The sequence below is a fragment of the Heliangelus exortis genome, chromosome 1 (assembly GCF_036169615.1).
Source record: "Heliangelus exortis chromosome 1, bHelExo1.hap1, whole genome shotgun sequence".
Classification (NCBI taxonomy): domain Eukaryota; kingdom Metazoa; phylum Chordata; class Aves; order Apodiformes; family Trochilidae; genus Heliangelus; species Heliangelus exortis.
Window position 1 is genome coordinate 117,395,565 of NC_092422.1, and position 19,187 is coordinate 117,414,751.

At 45.2% G+C, this 19,187-nt stretch overlaps 1 protein-coding gene and 1 long non-coding RNA gene across 4 annotated transcripts; one reads left to right on the forward strand and one right to left on the reverse strand.

Moving 5' to 3' along the window:
- Positions 1–265: 265 nt before the first annotated feature.
- Positions 266–928, reverse strand: LOC139804060 (uncharacterized). Its single transcript, XR_011729265.1, has 2 exons — positions 602–928; positions 266–375 (listed from the first exon to the last, which is right to left on the reverse strand). It is a non-coding gene; the product is annotated as an uncharacterized lncRNA (long non-coding RNA).
- Positions 884–18,101, forward strand: CTC1 (CST telomere replication complex component 1). Of its 3 annotated transcripts, XM_071760736.1 has the most exons (24): positions 884–1,018; positions 1,108–1,256; positions 4,706–4,952; positions 5,861–6,054; positions 7,686–7,830; positions 8,567–8,863; positions 9,028–9,156; positions 9,471–9,697; positions 10,183–10,357; positions 10,446–10,646; positions 10,878–11,004; positions 11,204–11,318; positions 11,654–12,116; positions 12,500–12,589; positions 12,877–13,020; positions 13,310–13,380; positions 14,052–14,161; positions 14,494–14,659; positions 14,905–14,991; positions 15,074–15,236; positions 15,722–15,786; positions 16,046–16,208; positions 16,350–16,476; positions 17,629–18,101. In XM_071760736.1, exons 1-24 carry the CDS (start codon positions 899–901, stop codon positions 17,784–17,786), a joined length of 3,933 nt encoding a protein of 1,310 aa, XP_071616837.1. In that variant the 5' UTR covers positions 884–898; the 3' UTR covers positions 17,787–18,101. The 3 variants fall into 3 exon arrangements, 2 of the variants coding, with proteins under 2 accessions (XP_071616837.1, XP_071616844.1); XR_011729253.1 differs by lacking the exon at positions 15,722–15,786; XM_071760743.1 differs by lacking the exon at positions 12,500–12,589.
- Positions 18,102–19,187: the final 1,086 nt, after the last annotated feature.

Below are 19,187 nucleotides of genomic sequence, written 5' to 3' on the forward strand. Positions count from 1 at the left end.
GAAGCCAGCAATGCCACTTGCACAGAACAAAATAACAATGGCCATGCAGCTACATAACTTTTTTCTGCACCTCAGGCTTGGGACAGCTTTCACATTCCAGCAGCAGGAAGAAAGGAAATGGCAGAATAATCTGCTACCAGGCTGGAGCCACCTCCAGGAACATATATAGAAAAGATTTACCAAGCTTGGTCTACTTCGCTTTCTTGCCTTGAAAAAGGATAATACAAAATCAGCCCCTAAAGTAAAATTCTTGTGCACTGATTAATACATTCTGTGGAGCAGGGAAGAACATTTTTAATGGATCGTTTCAGGTTTGTATCACAGTCACATGAGTGGATGAGGCATACCCATCAATCTTCACGGAGCTCCGGCCTTCTAAAAATAAAACCAAAATAAGCTCATTTCTTCAGAAACAAACTGTCAAGAGAAATCCCCACAAACCTTCGCGTTTGTTCGGGTAGAGCAGAGTGATCTCACAGCCTGTCGCACGTTTGGCATTTACATTAATGTCAAACGCATCAGCGCACAGACACTTCCCAGCTTTCGCCAGAAATGTCAAGCCCACGCTACCCTCTCTTTCCCTCCCTCCCTCCCGCCAGACCTTCATCGTTTCCCCAGGCTCCGTGGCTACCTGCCACCAAGGGGTAGTAGCCTAGCTCGCGACCCTCTTTCTCCCACAGCCGCCGGAGTTCAGCCTTGTCTGCCAACGCAGACACCCCGGCGTGCAAAAAACCCTCCCAGGTTCCCCCTACTCGCCAGCCCTCTGCGTGAGGGGCGGGCGGCGTACGAAAAGCCTCCTCCCGCCGCCGTTTACCTCAGGGGCGGCTGCAGCGCCCCGGAATCGAGGGGCTGCGATCGCCACGCCCCGTGCTACCGAGGACAGAGGGAGGGGGCGGGGATGAGGGAGGGGGCGGTGCTCCCGCCGGGCCCTGCGCATTTCCCGCCACCGCGCCACTATGGCAACGGCGTGATTCGCGGGCCCTGGGGAGCTTTTGGCATGGCGGGACCCAGCGCGGCGGTGAGTAACCCCGAGGGGACTGGCGGCGGCTCTAGGCCCTCCCCGCCACACGGCGCTTCGTGAAGCTCCGTTTCTCTGCTTCTCCCTAGGAGCAGCGCTGGCTGCAGGCGGCTGAAGATTTCGCCCGCCGAGCTCTCTCTGCCCGCGAAGGGCCTGGCAGGACGGAGGCGCCGCCGCTGGACGCGGTGCTGCGGTGCCTGCGGAGCGTGGGTGGCGGGGACCTGCCGCTCGGCTACAGGTAACCGTGGGGCGACGAGGGGAGGGGAGACGAAGTGAAGCGAGAGGTGGGCTGGAGAGGAATGAGGGGACGGAGCAATGTGCCCTTTGGGCCTGGTGCATGCGAGACACGGTCCGGTGGGGTCCCTAGCGCCATCCCACCCCATCCCACCGTGCAGGGCCCTGCTGCAGCCCCGGGCTGGTGGAGCGCAGCTAGCGGGGCCCAGCCCGGAGCTCAGTGCGGCGTCTGTAGCAGCAGCAGCCGCAGGGCGAACGCGGCTCCTTCATGTGTGATACCTGCCCCGGATGCTGGGTGTAGGAGCTGTGATGTCCAAGCCGGGTAACCGCAAGCCTTTTATTGCTTTCCACACGCCCCCGGTCGCCCTTGCTGTATGATCGAGCAGCGTATCAGGTCGTCTGCGGTAGGTAGAGCCTGTAACCAAAGTTGGGTATCTCGCCGGGAGTGAGCTGCTGTACTGCACGGTGGTAGCAGGGGCGCCTGCTGGCTGGATCCTGCTGCTCTGTTCTTCCTGGGCATGGTCCCCGAGGCTGTTGGCCAGCTGAGGTCTGCTTTTGGGGATGCTCTCTCACAAAGGAGGAATCTAGGAGGGTGTGGTCCATATGTTACTTGGTGAAAGGCTTTTGAGTCCTTACCATTATGAAAAACGTGCAATTTGCCAAGAGCAATTGAGATTAGAATTTGTCTGTATCTATTTCTCTCTTGCATGAATTTATGGTTGGAGGATGTCTATTAAAACCTTTGGTACAGCTGGTTTTGGAACAAAGGACAATTGGAATTCATTAGGGGCTTGTGGCCTTTAATTTTATACTATAAATGTAGATGGTAGGTCTTTCACACCAGCTAAACTATTCTCATAAGCCACACTTTTATATACTTTTATGATGTGTAAACCAGAGTTTGGTTTATATTCAGGGCAACTAATAGAGAAAAGTTGAAGGTAGTTGATATTTGGAAATCTATCTAGAGATATTTTGATATTTGGAGCATATGGAAAACAAAGAGGTGACTGGTGACAGTCAACATGGCTTCACCAGTGGCAGATCCCACCTGACAAATTTGGTGACCTTTTACATTGGGGTACTGCATCAGTGGGCAAAGGGAGAGCAACTGATGTTATTTACTTGGACTTGTGCAAAGCATTCTATGCTGTCCCACCCAACATTCTGTTATCTGAACTGGAATGATGTGGATTTGATGGATGGACCACTTGGTGGATAAGGAAGTGGCTTGAAGGTCACACTCAAAGACTTGTGGTTGATGGCTTGATGTCAGACCAGTGATGCTTAACATCTTTGTTGGTGACATGGAATGTCCACTTGCAGTGGAATGCAAGTTTTCTGGTGACACCAAACTCTGTGGTTAAGGTCAACATGCTGGAGGGAAAGGATGCCAATGAGAGAGATCTTGACAGGCTTGAGAGATGGGCTTATGTAAACTGCATGAAGTTCAATAAGGCCAAGTGCAAGTTTCTCCACTGTGTCTCTCCCGAACACAAATACAGGCTGGTTAGAGATTGTACTGAAAACAGCTCTGAGGAGAAGGTCCTAGGGATGCTTGAGTTGATGAGAAGCTCAATGGGAGCACGCAGTGTACACTTGCAGCCCAGAAAGTCAACTCTATCTTGGGCTGCATCAGGGGAAGTTTAGCCAGCTGGTCAAGGGAGGTGAATCTCTACCTCTACTCTGCACTTGTGAGACCTCACCTGCAGTGCTGTATCCAACATAAGAAAATCATGGAACTCTCAGAGCAAGTCCAGAAAAGGTTCACAAAAATCTTATACTGGCCTTCCAGTACCTAAATGGGGCCTGCAAGAAAGTTGAGGAGAAAAATTTTATAAGGGCATGTAGTCATAGGACAAGGGATAATGGCTTAAAACCAGAAGAGGGGAGATTTAAATCAGACATTAGGAGGAAATTCTTCACTATAAGGATGGAAAGACACTGGAACAGATTGCTCAGAGAAACAGTGGAGGCCCCATCTAATCTAGTAGGAGATGTCCCTGCTCATTCAGGGGGGTTGGAACTAGATGATCTTTGGTTCCTTCCAACCAAAACCATTCTGTGATTTGTCTTGTATGAAGCCAGTGACTTGTTTGTGAATTGCTTACTACATCCACAGTTAGCCATCAAGCTCTGGAGCACCAGAAGAGGGTCCAGTTAGTTCTCAGTATGTGACAACCAGGATCCAGTGTGCTGCTGTAGTTCTGGTTTCTTCCAAGCAGTCAGCACATGTAGTGGAATCACAAGCAGCACTGTGTTTTCATAGATGCCATAGCTGCCAGTATCATTCCTAGTGCTGTTCTGTCTCTGGGGATTGAGAGTTTGCTTATGACCTTTCCACCCAATTTTCCTCCTATTCAGATTCCTACAAATACACAATAGAAGTACCTGCATAAATCTATCTCTTCTGATATATTTTTTAATATAAATACTATTTATAGGTGATTCAGATCCATCACTTGTCCAGTCTGGTTTCAGGCTCTGAATCTTTGATACCTGACTAGCTAAGTGAAACCCTTTAAGTTCATACTCTCTGAATTTGGTTACATTCTGCTACTGAGCAAGTGGGTGTTTGTGGATAGAGCTCCAGTTTCACAACCTAAGACTGTCATCTAACCTCACTGGAAACAAGTAATGAAATCACTAGCTGGAGACATATATACAAACATTGAAGAGGGCCAGAATCTAGAGAGGATACTGTCTTGTTCTCCCATATTCAGTACCAAGGTCAGTCTGAGCATGATAGATGCTGAACTGCAGTCAGCTTCACATGTGGTTGGTTTAATGTTACATTTCCTTCTTCCCTTCTCTCCACAAAGCCGGGAGGGTAGGTGGAAAGATCCAGAGTTTGCTCAGCTGTGGTCTTGTTAAGCTTTGTATTGTGTAAGCTATTCACAGGAGAGAATCTGTTCTAAAACTGTCACAGGCTTATTCTAGAAGTTGTTTAGCCTTGCTTTTACTACAGTTCAGCACTTTTTAGCACTAGATGATGGAATTAGTCTCTATTTACCTGTGTCTGTTACTGATACATGAACTATGTCACACAGTTGCTGGAGTCTTCTCACAGAATCTCCCATTCAAGCTAAGAATGCCTGAGCTAACAACTCTTCTCCCTCTCACCCCCACCTCCCACATGTTGTTGAAAACATATTCCATTTTATCAACTCTCCATTATTAATTTTTTCCAAGTCTTCAGCATGCCTGCTCACATGTCTGTAACAGCAAAGGCTGTCTGTTTTCAGTGAGGATGTTCAAGTAAAACACATTGACTGAGCAGAGAGAGATCCTTAATTAATGCCAGGTTGATTTTTGCCATGTGATATCATCAGACCTGCCAATAGCTGGGGCTCTCCTAAGTTAGCCAGGCTTTGTCCACTGCAGTGATCACTGTAATTCCCAAACTTTGCATACTTAGATTTTTCTTTAATCATGCTTTGCTTTTCTTTCCAGTTTCATCTCCATCTCTGACCTACAGCATCAGCAGTGCGAGCCATGCTGCAGCCACCTGACCTGGAGCACTAATGAGTTTAAAGAATGGGCCCATCAAGGACAAGGTTCTTTACCCATGCAGAAGCCATTGCCAAGGGCTTACCTGATCTTGGTCGGCTATTTAACAGATGGGAGGCAAGAGGACAAAGAGCAGTTGGTAGATGGTTGCCTGTATGTGAAAGACAATACTGGGATAATGCCGTGTGAGGTATGTCCTCAGTTTGAGGGTGTCTGTGTTCATTCCCACTTCTGGGGCAATGTTGCAGTCCACCAGGGGCTTCAGCTGGTCTGCCAAAGTGTGTAGCAAAGGAAATAACACCCTGTGCAAAGGCAGGAAAACGGCAAGCTCAGCTCCTAGAGGGAGGATAGAACATATCAAGTTTGTCATTGCTAGGAGAACGAATATTGGGTCCTCTGGTCTGGGGAAAAAAAGATGCCACCTAATGTGCAGTTCTGGTAAATTCTTAATAGTATGAGGTGGCCTGGGAAATCTGCAGGCTATACACTACCCTCCATTTGTTGAATTCCAACTAGTTGAGCAGAAGTAACTTTCTGGAGAGTTGTGCTGGATCCTCGGTGAGGTATTGATGACATCCTTTCAGGAAATAATAGCTTGCTTGATGGTGGCACTGAATTAAAAGCCTTCTGAAGAAAGGAGAGTCTAGATAAGCATTAACCCTTAGAAAGATGATGAAAGAGCACTGAGATGGTGCTTTCCAAGGAGGTGAAGTCTAGGAAAAAGTTATATTGGTATGAACTTCTAACTGAAGACATGGGAAAAGAAAGCAGGTGAGAATTTTAGAAAAAGAGTCTGAAAATAATTAAGCCTTATAGTGAATTAATTGTCACCTTGCTGGGAAGGTGTGACTATAACCCAGGAAATGCTGTCTGTAGAGCTCAGCAAATCTGTTCCAGACTTGCATCTGGAAGGACAGAAGTTCTTCATGCAAGACAGAGTGAGCAGAAAACACTGCTCTCATTTAGTACTGAAGCCCAGCAGTTAGAATTGAGAGTTTGTGATGTGCACACGTGGGCAAATTAGTAACAAAAATTGTAAGTAATGCTGTGGAAACCTACTGTGACTCATCTCAAGCTTTTGTCTACCTTTTGCCTTAGCTCCTGCATTTTGAACTTGAGTGGCTGGAGTCACTATTCCTCTTCCCAAGCTGGTCATACATACCACAGACAGACCAGAGTTCAGGGTACATGGAAATTCTGGTAGATCCAGTGCCAATTAGTCTCCTAAAGGAAGTACCTGACAGCATTCCAGTTGCCTGCCCAGCGTCAGCAGAGCCACTGCTTACCTCCAGGTAAACTAATGAGCTCACCTACATCATGTTAAAGTAGTAAGAGTTGTACAATGAAGCCACTTTTCATTAATCAGCTGTGTTCCAGCACTTTAAAAGTTTTTATTCTGTAAAATAAGACAAAATAAGGTAAGCTTTAATTATCTTTGGGTTTATTTTCATACTACATGTAGGACATGAGAAAAAAGTGATGATGCAGTTTCACCGAGGCTAGAATTCACTCTATTAGCACAATATTTTTTTTAACCTACAGTGAACCAAAAATATTATTAAAAGTAATTCTAGATCCTGATATGGAATTAATATACATCACTGGTCAAATTCTTATGAGTTTGCTAAGATAAAGGTGCCAGTTAAATGTCAGGTGATGAGAGTGACTGGTGTCTGTAGTGGAAATAATACAGAGGGTGCAAATGTAGCCCATGGAATTGCAAATCTTACTGAAGTTGATGCAGTTCTTACTGGAGTTATTGTTTGACTTAATGATCTTAAAGGTCTTTTCCTACCAGAACGAATCTGTGACTCTGATAACTTCAGGTTGTGCTAGGTCATGTTTCATCATCCTGAGTAGAGAATTCTTGGTGTAATTTCATAATAAAATTTCACTAATTGGGTTGCATTCGTTTCTTGTTTTCCTCTAGTTTAGTTTGGTTTATCTGCTTGTGAGAAACTTACTTGAAGCTTAATGTTTAATTTAGCTCAACAGAGAATTTCTAATGAGAAAACTACTATGAAATTTAAGTGTAGGCAGACCTTCAGGCTTTTAACATAAAGCTCTTCTGCTATTCTCTATCTGACCAATTTGCCACATTCCTTGTTTAAAAATGTTACCAGTAAAGTGCTGGCAAAATGTGTGTGGATGTCCTGGTATTTCTTTTTTAAAATGTCATAAAATTAGATAATTTTGAATATGTTTTATAATCACTAATGTATTTGCTTAAAGTAAGTAGGATGGTTACTTTCGGTAACCACCAACTAGTAGGAGTTGAAATGAAAATGGCAAATGAAATTACAAACAATTATTTGTTTGAAATGTGATTTTTTAATTTTTTTTTTAATTAATGTGTAAGTTTGAAATGACAAACAGAAGTTACTAAAGAAATGTCAACTCTCTCTCATCTCATCTTCTTTCAGTTTCACTGCTCTTTTCCCCTTTAACAAGTTTGTTAGGAAGACTCCATTGTTGCTTTCAGTATTCTTTTGCTTATAGGCTTAGAGCTTCCACAGTGACACATTCTATGAATTTACAAAGCCAATTTCACATTTCTGATCATCATAATTTCTTGGGTTTTTTTTTTTTTTCACTTTTGACCTATAGTTAGCTTCTTGTGTATGGTGAAGCTTTTTTTACAATCTGACTGGTGTAATGAAATGTGAATTTGTTGAACACAACCCTACTGTCTTCAAACATTAAGGTGTGTTTTTAATATTAAAAGCATTTAATATATAAAAATTAAAGTAAGAATTTTGCAACCAAATACTGTTTTGGAAATGCCCCTAAAAGATAGGGTGCATTACCTTGTTTGAGCCTTTATTTCCAGAAGGTGTATGCTCCATATTTGTTTATTTTGCTTCTGAGATACTTTCAGGTCCTTTCAGCTCCAATTTCCTTTGCCTCCTCAATTGTCCTCTAGGATTCCATGTAAGAAAACATCAAAGCTCACTGTGGCAGGTGAATTGGCCAGACTCGGGCCTCTTCTTTGTATTCACCACAAGACATTCTTCTTTCTGTTTCTGAAGTGCTTTACCTCATCTGTTTTGGTCCCTGTGCTGGTGCAGGTAAGTCCTTGGAACTTTAGACTTCCTGGTTTCATTTATTCTTCCTTTTACTAGTAATTTTTTTTTTTTTTATGGTTCTGTTCAGCCTAAAATAGTCCTGTCACCTGCAAAAATATAGCCCTTCTCCTTCACTGAATCACAGAATGTTAGGGGTTGGGAAGGACCTTGAGAGATCATTGAGTCCAAACCCCTAGTCCATACCCCTTGTGTAGGTCACACAGGAACCCATCCAGGTGGGTTTTGAATGTCTCCAGAGAAGGAGACTCCACAACCTCCCTGGGCAGCCCGTGCCAGTGCTGTCACCCTCACAGTGAAATAACTTTTCCCTCTATTTACCTGGAACTTCCTGTGCTCCAGCTTGCACCTATTCTGCCTTGTCCTGTCGTTGGCCATCACTGAGAAGATCCTGGCTCCATCCTCCTGGCACTTGCACTTTACATGTTTCTAAGCATTAGTGAGGTCGCCCCTCAGTCTTCTCCAAGCTAGAGACCCAGCTCCCTCAGCCCTTTCTCATAAGGGAGATTTTCCTTTCCCTTTATCATTTTTGTCTCTCTGCATGTGCAGTTGCAGTATCCCTGAACATTTTACGAATATCATCACTTTTCTAAGAGTGTGAGGCTGTCATCTCAAAGGAAAAAGCTTTTCTGGGGGGGTGGGGATTTATCAGAGTTGGGAGGAGGTGTTTTTTTTTTCAGTGCAGGAGATGCTGATGTCACTTTTGGTTTCTTTGCTCTAGAAGTCCAACCAGCTGGCATGGCATCATGTCCTCCAGTTGGGTCACAGGTACACAATAACAAACCTGAGTCTGTCCAGCCTGAAGAAATCTAAACAAAGGATGTTTGTCACTGGTGTTTCTTCCTGCCTTCTGCCTTACTGTGCAGACCAGGTGAGGGAGCAGGCTGTGTACAGTGTTTGGCGAGGAGAATCTACTCAGCCATCTTTCCTTGCTGAGCAGCTCAATGATTCCTTGGAGGTGGGATTTGAAGATGAGCCAACAAGAACAACCAAAGAGTCCAAGATCATCTCATATGTGGTGAGGATTCAGAGGGTTAGCTCGTACCCCCTCAGGCTCTAGGGCTTCAGCTTTTGGCCTACAAGGTCATATTTCCATCATTAATTTCTGTATGGCTCAGGCCTCTGAGTCTATGTTCAGGGACTCTTTATGTCCCTGTAACTTTCTGTTTGCTTTCTGTTTAGGGAACTGTCACCAAAATACTCAATATCCAAGCTGGTCTCTTTTTACTGGATAACAAAGTCTGCTTGTGCCTTGCTTACCAGCAGTTGTTGAACTATGCACGTGGACTTCGACCAGGAGCATGTGTGGAAGTAAGTTGTGAGACTTAGAAGGCATAAAGCATTCAGTGGGAAAGACTCAGGCCCTGGGGATGTCTTGCAAGTTTGTGAATCACAGAAGGCTATGGAAACACTGGAATTTTTCAGCAAGTATCTGGAACAGAATCAAGGGTTGTGCTGTCTAGGCTCAGTCGTGAGAATCAGAATGGTTACTATCTGATTTCTCCCTGAGAGCAGTGGTTGGTTCCTCAGACCCATTGGATTTATAGATAAGACAGTAAAGTAATGAAGGATTAAGGGTAGGGTGATGGTTTTGAGCTATCACAAGTTGTCTTTGTGTGTCTCAGCTCATCGATGTCCACCTCCTGCAGAAGCCTCTGCTATCCTTCCCTTTCGTTGTACTTGGTGCTTGCCTTAGCAGCACTGTTGTATTGAAGAGTTTTTCAAGGCTCAGCACTCCCTATCAGCCACCAGCCACTTCTGGAAATCTGTACCTCCAGCTGCTCTTCCGCTACAATCTTGGTATGCCACTTTACCTCTGGCTGGTCAGCCTCCTGGAGATGTTTGAGGAGAGGTGAGGACTCTTCTTCTGAAGTTGGGTGATGAGTAAATGTACTTTGTGGGCTATCCGGGTGTCTTCTAGACCAAGGATTCACAAAACTACTGTACTTTAATACTAATAGCAGCAGCAATTGCTTCTGGTTTACTGGCATAAATTTGCCATTCATCTGGATCTCACAGCATGCCCAGGTACTTGCACCTTGCAGTTGCTCCTGTGTGAAAATCCTCTACAGTTTTCAAGTGCATGTGCAGTGAGCCCACTGCTCTCAGAAGCTGTGTGTTCATGTCTCCAGGGTGTGTGTTCATGTGCTCCTGCCTAGGAAGTTCCATCCTGAAACACAGAAGCACCGTGTGTTCTTTCTGTGTTCTCAGTTCTTGTCCTACACAACATATTCACTCATAACAAGCAGAAAGCATCCCTGACTTATATGCAAAACTCAGTAAGAAGTGAGGATTGCTCATGCTTCTAACTTTTTGCTTTTGTTTCTTTTCCTTCAGGTTTTATTGTTTCTTTGGGCGCCGTCGGCTGTTGCTTAGCTCTGCACGTCGAAACTCTGGAGCTGCTGAGAAGTTCCTTGTCCCCCTTCTACAGGCTGTGGTGCCAGATAGAGAGAAAGAAAGAGATGTTTATAATGAAATCCTAGCAAAAATACACCATTGTCCCCTGCAGAAGGTGACTAAATACTCTCTGAGCTGTTTTCTGTTTATCTGATGGAAAGAAATTCATCTGGTTCTTTCTTTCTTTATTTCTTTCTTCTCAGTATTTGACCCTGAACCCTCCCTGCCAGGCCCCACCTCTGTCTGCAGTTCGGCGTGCAGCAGAAGAGAAGAGCTGGGAAGGCTTCAGTCCATCCCAGTTGCTCTCCCCCTTGGAGACACAGCACATGGTCACCCAGGAGCTGAATCGCAGGCTGGCCTGGTCCTACTGCACACTCACAGCAGAAAGTTTCCAGCCCCGACTGGTAAGTGCTTTGTATCCTGTACTTTCTATGCCTTGAGAGTTCCCACTTCTCCCCATGCCTCCCAGCACGTTCCTGTCCCACCTGCATGCCTGTTCTTCCCTCCAGGGGAATGACACTGCTTTTCTCAGTTGAACACAGGCTGCATTTGGGCTGCTGCTACAGGTATTTTGAAGCATAGCTTTCAAAGATGGAAAGTGTTTGGTGGTCTTTGCATCTTCCCTTCTGCTGCAGATACTACTGGGTGTGCTGAGAGTCTCCTCCAGGACCAGTTCCCTCCAGCTACAGGACAAGACCAGCACACTTCCCTGTGTGATATCACATAAGGATGGTAGCCCCTTTGCCTCTACAGCTCTCATAGGTATGTTCCACAAAGCTAAATTTGGGTGTGCTGAGCTTTAGTTGTTCTGTCATCCAGCTCCAAAACAAGGAAGAGGAGGCTTGGTATAGAGATGCTGAAGTGTCACTTCCTGGCCTCATGACTTTAAAATAAGGAATTTTAGCTTACTGGTTTTATATTCTGTGTTTATAAGCTCTTTTTTTCTGTAATGCGTTTGCAGGGTCACTGTTGCAGGTGGAAAACTACCAACTCATAGTGGAGAGATTTCTTCAGACTGATTTTCCCTCCTGGGAGTACCTGGCAAATCTGGAGCATGTGAGGGAGAAAAAAACCAGGTGAGTCTCGTTTTTCAGTGTGCCAGTAAAATCAGCACCCTCCAGTTCCACAACTACTTTGAACTGTGGTAAAGCTGCTTATCCCATAGTATTTCACTGCCAAAATAATTGTCCTTCACTAATTGCAGAAAAGGGGGGCTTCATCAGCAACAAACTCACCATCTCCATTTTGTGCAGTATAAACTCAAACTGCTAGCTGCCCACTATTTAACCTTTCCTCTGCTCCTGAATACCTGAAGGGTACTCACCAGCAGTGCTTTTCCCAGATATTTGCTTGTTTTGGACAGCCACCTGTCAAACCCATGGAGTTTCACTGCTGCCATTTATCTTTTCAGTGTCTATGTGCAGTGCTACTTCAAGGATGTTCAGGTTCTCCTGGGTGCTGAAGGACAAATCCAGAAAAGCCTTAGGAGTGGAAACAGCTCCTCTTTGAGGAAGAAGGATAACAGCAGCTTAACATCTGAGCTGGAAACCCCGGAGGCAAAAATACTGAAATTGGAAGATCCCAAACCAGAAACTCGTGGAGATGGGAACTGTCAGGGGGGCCAGAGCTGCACTAGAGGAACCATGTGTGTCTCTCGCCTGTTCCTGGTTACCCAGAAAGAGGGTCTTATGTCACGCAATTACCAACTGCCCGGAGAAGAAGATGAAAAAGGGGGAGAGCTGCAGCCCAGTTTCCAAGCCACCGTGCTCTGGCTGGGCAAACCTCGTCTCTGGAGCCATTCCAAAGAAATGGGGAATCTACCAGAGCTGGAGGAGACCAGCTGTGATGGAGCAGAGGGCATGACACAACAAGAAGTGAGGCAGGAGGCGGTTTTGGAGCAGTTTTGGAGTGTGGTTTGCTAAGGCTGGGAGCAGGCTTCTCGGGGAACCTGTGTGACAATTAAGTGTCTAGGTTCCTAATCAATGGTAAAGTGATTTTAGTATTGGGTACAGATACGTGTCTGTGCAGGCACTTGTGCCCTCCCAAGGGAGTTCTGTCTCCTCTCTGTCACATTCCTCTAGGTGGACCCACCTTCTTTTTTACCCTTGATAAAAAAGGGTACTGACCTTACTTCTAAATCAAGACATCCTCTGCTGGGCTTGCTCTCTTATTGCTGTATGTTTTAATTCCTACCTTTTTCCTAACATTTCTCATCACCTTGTTCTCTCTCTCTCTCTCTTCTCCCCTTCCCTGCCAGGCACTACTGCTCTTTATGGGGAAGTCTCTACGATGGTTTCCATTTCTGCATCTGGATGGACTGTATCGCTTCATTGTGCCCTACTGCTCGGTGAGAAGTTATCTTGCTGTTTCCTCTTGCTGAACTGCATGGGGGAGTGGAGGAGTCCAAGAGTAACTAAGCTATTTTCAAGGCTTGGCTTCTTGCCAAGAAACTCCTTCAGTTCTGCATTTGGTTAAAATTCTCAGAGCTCTGAGTTCATTTGGTTTCATTGTTGTTTTTTTTTTCTTTTTTTTTTTTCTTTAAACCACTGTTCTTCAAGGGTCCTTTATTTCCTATATTGCTTTTGTCTCCTTCCTTTAATAGTCTTCTTTCTTGCTTTATCACTCTTCTTTCAGGACCTGGAGGTGTTTGACAAGCTCTGTTTTCCACCTGTGCCAGTAAAGTGCCTGAGCAGGTCATCCTGCCCCTTGTGCCTGCCTGTTCAAGATACCTGGCACTTACAGCATGAGACATGGATCTCCTGTCTGCCTGAGCGCTGGGTATGCAAGTGCTTTATTACTCTGGGCTTTCACAGGTGACTTTTAGATTTCTCCAGGACTAGCTCAGGAAATTATTGACACAGAATGTCTTGTTGATGGGACTGTTTTGCTTTAGGGTCCATCAGAGGCTGTTGTTGTGTTTCACATTTTCTAGTCTCAGAATTAATGTGAGGGGGAAGCATCTGTTGCTTGACAGAGCTCTAAGCATGCAGAGCTTTCTGTTTACTGCTTTGGCTGCAGATAGCTATAAACTGCAATGAATCTGAGTCCATGTCTCTCTCACTTCTAGCTGGCAACCAGGTCAGTGTTGAAAGGTATGGACCAGAGAATTTCTTCCATTCCAGAAGTACTTAGCAACAGGTATGTTGGTCTGCCCCAAACTGGATGTGACTGTGTCTTAGGAATGGGTTTTCATTAGTCCTTTCTGGAGACAGTAATTCATAAAACAGTTATGAGTTTTCCACCCTAGCAAGATGGTTTGGAAGTTTTTCAGTGCAAGTAATCCTGACTCCCCTCATTTTGTTTATTAAAGATAAAGGGACTTCAGGTGACAAGACTGCAAAATTGTGTCCAGAAGTACTATCAGCTACTACTGGTGTGCACTAGGCACAAAGGTCTCCTGAATTCCTGTCAGAAGTAGAAACAGGAACAGCGGGGAAAAAAAGGCAGAATTTGTGGTTGTTTTTGTTGAGTTTTGATTGGTTTTGTGTAACTTGATCAAACAAATACTGGATTTAGAAGTTTTTCTGTTCAAACCATGTTTAATCCCAAGTGATATGCATACACATTGAAATATTCACCAGTACCTTATGGTAAACCTAGTGTTTATTTTCTTCTTCACTGCTCAGCTTGAAGAAGCAGAAAGGGACCTTTTGTCCCTGAGGAGGGTAGGGCAGGTTCTCCTGAAAAGCAGCCTCCACTCACTCCAACGCAACAGCGCTCCAACTCTGTCCTTAGTGGCAATCTTGAAGTCAGGCCTTCTTCTTCCGCCTTTGTCTCCAGACAGGACAGAAATCCTGGTCTGCTCTCAGTTTCGCAGGTTCCCTTGTTTCTTTCTCTGGTGACATAGTGGGGAGGACCTTGTGTGCCTCTCCCAAGAATGAGAAATCATCTGCGAATGTCGGCCTTCAAAAGCAGAAAGGTAACATTGTGACAGCCTGTCAGGTAATAACAGATGGATTATTGCTTCTTTCTGCTTCAGAGAGACAGTGCACTGGCCTGACTGTGCTTCTGTATCAGAATAGTGGAAATATGTCAGGCTGTTGCACCCCATCACATGTCAGAAAGGGCTGGGAACCTGTATGCTGCATGTGTGTTGGGGATTAGAATGGGATTCCTGTACCTGGAGAATCCATGCAGTGGAACAATAGATATCCTCATTGTGATGGGAGAGAAGGCACCTCTAGTAGGTCCAGACCAGTGACAGGCTGGTGTGAGTGAGCTCATGGTTCATGTGTTTCTGTGCCTCCTCAGGGAGTCTTCTTGCCAGTGATCACAGCGTGAAGCTCAGCATCTCGGTAGCTCCATGCTCCCCTATTGTGATAGAAGTTTATATTGCTGCCACCTATCTGCAGCATCTCAGGGGTTTGCTACCTGGAGCCAAGATCCTCTTCCAGAACTTGGAACGCAAAATCTCAAGGTACCCCTGTCTTCAGAGCCCTGAAGGTCAGGCCACAGCTCTGACCTCTCTTACTGTCTTTGAGACTCTCTCTTAATCTCTCCTCTCATGTGGACTTCCCTCATCCCTCGTCCATACCTTTGTTTCTCCCAATCTCTTTATACAAATTATTTTCCTACCAAGTCACAGATGCAGAGCAGCCCATCCATCTCAAGAAAACTGAGCAGTTTCATTTCTACAAGCTCTTCTGCTTTTTCATACCGCAGATTCCATAATGTTTATTGCACATACATTGCCTCCAGCTGTGTGAGCATCATATGTCTGCCAGCCTCTCACCTGCCTTTTCCTACCAGGTGAGTCTGGGGTCTCTTCCCACGTTACAGTGTCCCAAGAAATGTTTGTGTTCCAACCTTCTTATATTCCTGTTTCTTCTAGTCCTGCAGGAGAGGCCTTATCCCCCTCACTAGTGTTTCTGTGCAATTTGCAACCTCACCTGCAAAACCTGCCGCAGGCACCCAGGATTTTATGCCACTTGTCCTGTGTACTGACTCTGTCCCTGCAATGGGTTTGCTCACTTTGCAGCAGCATCTTCAAAGAGGTATTCAAGCTTCCACAGAAATTATTTGTGAGGAGCCTTGCAGATTTTCTGCTCTGACACATCCTTTGCTACGATGCAGAAGAAATAAAAGTTCTATTCCAATTCCAAAATCTTTTTTCCAGTGTCTGAGAAGGACTTGCATATTAGAGAGTGACCAAAATGACAAGTGATTGATTAGATGTATGTATCTGATACCAGGCAGGTGGGCAGCTAGACTTGGAGGTGAAGAGAGGATATCAAAGGGGAGAATCCTGTTCTGTTATTGCTCTGCTTTTCCTCTGTTCATTGCTGTTGGGTGTTCAGCACCTTGCATTATGTTCTTTTTCTTGCTGTGCAAACTCTTCCCAAGACACTTACTGGAAATGCAGCAAACTTCTTTAATTCCTTGTATATTTAATCAGGGGAGGGTTAAAAGAAGCAGCTGCTCTTCCCCTTCTCTCTCTTATACCCATCTATACATAGCTGTATCTTTACTCTTTCTTCAGGGGAGGTGCACCCGAAACAATCCACCATGTCCATCACACATAGGAGTGAGGCAAGCTAGTGCACGGTAAGCACTGTAGAGTGGGTGTGGAAAGAGGGGGGTAGGAGGGAACAAATCACACCACAGAGGGGAGGCAAAAATAAGACCAAGGATGGGATATGGCTACAGTTGCAAAGATAGAAGTTAAGAGTTGTCACGTCTTCCCAGATGTGAACAAACCTCCCTCTTTACTCCCATCTCTGTTGTGTGGGATGTGACCCTTGTGAGGGAGGTGGGTGTTGTCCTGACCTCCCTCCACATCTCAGTTTGCCTCCTGTCTCCTTAGGGTGCTGGTGGAGGATGGAACGGGTGAAGCCTTGGTGCTGTGCAGGAACCAGCATGTGGCAGCAATGCTGGGCCTGAGCCTTCCTGAGTGGGAAGCTCTGCAGAACTGTGTGCAGAGCAGAGGCAGTGTGTTCATTCAGCATGGGGAAGCTACTGGCACAGGGGTGAGTGGATTATTCCAGTGGTGGTTGGAGAATGCTGGACTCAAGCCTCAACTGGACTGGATTTCCCTTTGCTGTGGGTGTTCCAGTGGCTCCCTGCCTCCCTTGGTACCTTCACTGGCAACGTACCCTTTCCTTCCTCAGTGTGTAGAGGAACCTGAGGATCTCATTGCTTGCTACCTAAGGAGCCTGTGCAGGAGTCCCCTCATCTGTCGCCCTATCCTGCTGGATTTCAGCCTGGACAGGAAGCCTTCCAAAATCCAGCACACAGGTAAGCAAGCACTGTTGTCTTGTGTGGTATTTAGTGTGGGAAGGAAGGGAGGAGCAGTTTCACCAGGCTAGGGAAGGAGATCTGCCTTCACTGTCCATAAAGCAAGGTCTCTGGAGAATTTCCATGGAATTGTGAATTCTGTAGTGTAGAGCTAAGATGTATCTTAGCAGAACCATGGTCACAAAAACACAGGAAAAACATAAATGTAACTATATACAACATAATAATACAATTCATTTTTCTACTTTATACAGAAGCATAAAAATAGTATTCAATTGTCCTTGGAAGTTGTGGTGAAGAACACAGGTTCTCTCTTCAAATTTTATATGCAGTTTCAGGAAAATATATCCACTTAGTAATGAGGATAGTAATTGTTCAGGGGGAGAAAGTGGGAGCTGTATGTGTGTGTGGTGGTAGGAGACAACAGATTTTATTAGCATCCCCTTTTTGCCCTTCCATCCCCAATATTAAAGTACAGGTTTATTTCTTTGGAATGTTACTTAGACACAAAACTTGCTCTGTTTACAACAAGATTCCCAGTCCTTGAATGGGATGGGATTCTGGCCACAGATTTACTGTGCAGACGTCTCATATCAGCTGGGCTTTGACTTCAGCCAGGACAGTAGATAAAAGTCAAGACTGTGCCTGAAAATGGCCACAGAGTTTAGAGCACTGAAGAGTTTTGAATTAGTGGGTGCAGATGTCTGAGCTCATGCTGCTAATTGCTGCATTAAGGGGACATTCTTCTGAGCTGTTTTCACCCATGCTAGCCCACTCACACCCATTTGAGTGTGAGTCCAAGTGCTGCAGGGGTTGATTTGCTAGGCTCACCAGAGGATGCTCTGCTGTTTAAGACATCTTTTTGCTGTCATCTAACACTGTAATGCCAGCTTGCTCATAGTGTTGGGGAAAAAGCTCTGTGCACCAGCTATGTGAGCAGTGCACAGTTCACAGCACTTCACAGTGTCTGTTTCTTCCAAGTTAGGGATGCTGGCCAAATGCATTCATATGCTTACCTCCTGTGTTCATTAATTATTCTGTCATTTGAGGTTTAGCAGCTGCCGCAAGGCCTTTCCTCACCCAGCAACGTCTACAGAGAGGCCCTGTAGTGAGTTGTTACAAGGGGTGTTACAAGGGGTGTTTCCCTTTCAGCTCCCCTACAGCTGAGAAATTTTCGGTGTGGTGAAGTGGAGTTTGTGTCGCAAGTGGGGCACAGGCCGAGCCTGCTGTGCCTGAATGTGCAGGAAGTTGAAGGAGATGCCTTGAGTTATCTGAACAGTGAGAGGATTGTGAGGACATCTTGTCACTGATGAGTGGGAACCACTGCTTAACATCTCTCCCAGTGGGAGAGGAATTACAGAAATACCTACTGGGAGGAGGAAGTTTTGTAATTTCCTTGCCGGTGGGAGCATGGACGTGAAGAGAGCAATCAAGAAGCTGCTATAACTTGTGAAATTCCTTGAATGGCCATTCTAGACCGTTGTCACCAGCAGTACTGGACTACATTTTGGGAGAGATGTTTGCTTCCTACATGATTACTGTTGCTTTGGGTCTAGGGCCCACAATGTGTGTATTTTATGTGGTAGTATCTACTAAATAAAGCTATTAAAATACAGTTCAAATAACAGCATTTTTATTTGAGCATTAGGGTTTACTTGCTGCATGGGGAGTGAGGCGGAACATAAACCCTTGGTCTGTGAGGCAGAGCCAGGCATTTTGGAGATTGCTGGCTGTCTTCATGTGAAAGTGTACATTTGCCACAGGGAAAAATCTTAGTAACACAACTGAAGTTATTAAAATTATGTTTTGAAAGCATTTCCTTCCTCAAAGAAGAGAAGGGAAGTGATTTAAGTTACTGGTTAAAGACTAAATCACAGGATTGTATAGGCATTGTTTAGTGGCTTAAATAGTGACTTGAGCATTATGTGGGAGTGGTAGCAAGAGGAAGGCAGTGAGCAGTGATACAAATTCACAGCTACAGGGTGGTCCATCTGTTCCTAATGAGGAAGGGGATGACTGCAATCACACATCTGTATCCACAGTGGCAGGTCAAGCTGGCTGATAAAACCTGGGAGTTCACCATTTGAAGAGGTTCTTCTCCCATCTCCTTTCAGTGATGACCAATTGTTCTTGCACTTGCTTTTGGCAAAACAGCATGCACATCCTTCATCTTGTTTGATGGGCTAGTAAATCACACATACTATTATTCCCTGCCTTACTTGGTGTGCAGTATTGTCAACAGGATTAAACAGCCTCTCTGTTCTGGGTTTTCTGTTCAGTGTTTCACCCCCCACACAGCTTTCCTCCTTGCTCTGAACTTCTTATTAAGCTTTGGGCAGGGGGTTTATTGAGCATGTATAAAGTATCTTCCTTTTCAAGGACTGTTGGTGGCTTCTAAGACCAAAGATCATCAGTGGCACAAGACCTGACAGATGCCACCATTCAACAAAGTTACAGCACTCCATCCTCCAAGAGGTTGCCAAAACAGCTTAATGCTAAGGTCTGCACAAATATTGCTGTGACAGTCTGTTGGGGTTTTTTTCTGTAGGTGCTTTCTGCAAAGAGGTAATGATTTTGCTAAAGCTTAACCCCCATCCTCCCCAAAGAAAACAAACAAAAAAAACCTGCCCCCAAAGTAAACTATCTCAGCCTGAGGGAAATGTTGATTGTAAGTGATGCAAGATGCTGAGAACAAAGTCTGATTTAAAAGT

Coding starts and splice junctions, on each gene's coding strand:
- CTC1 (XM_071760736.1), top strand. CDS start 899: ATGAGGGAGGGGGCGGTGCTCCCGCCGGGCCCTGCGCATTTCCCGCCA. Junction 10,358..10,445: donor ACCATTGTCCCCTGCAGAAG/GTGACTAAATAC, acceptor CTTTCTTCTCAG/TATTTGACCCTGAACCCTCC. Junction 10,647..10,877: donor AAAGTTTCCAGCCCCGACTG/GTAAGTGCTTTG, acceptor CTTCTGCTGCAG/ATACTACTGGGTGTGCTGAG.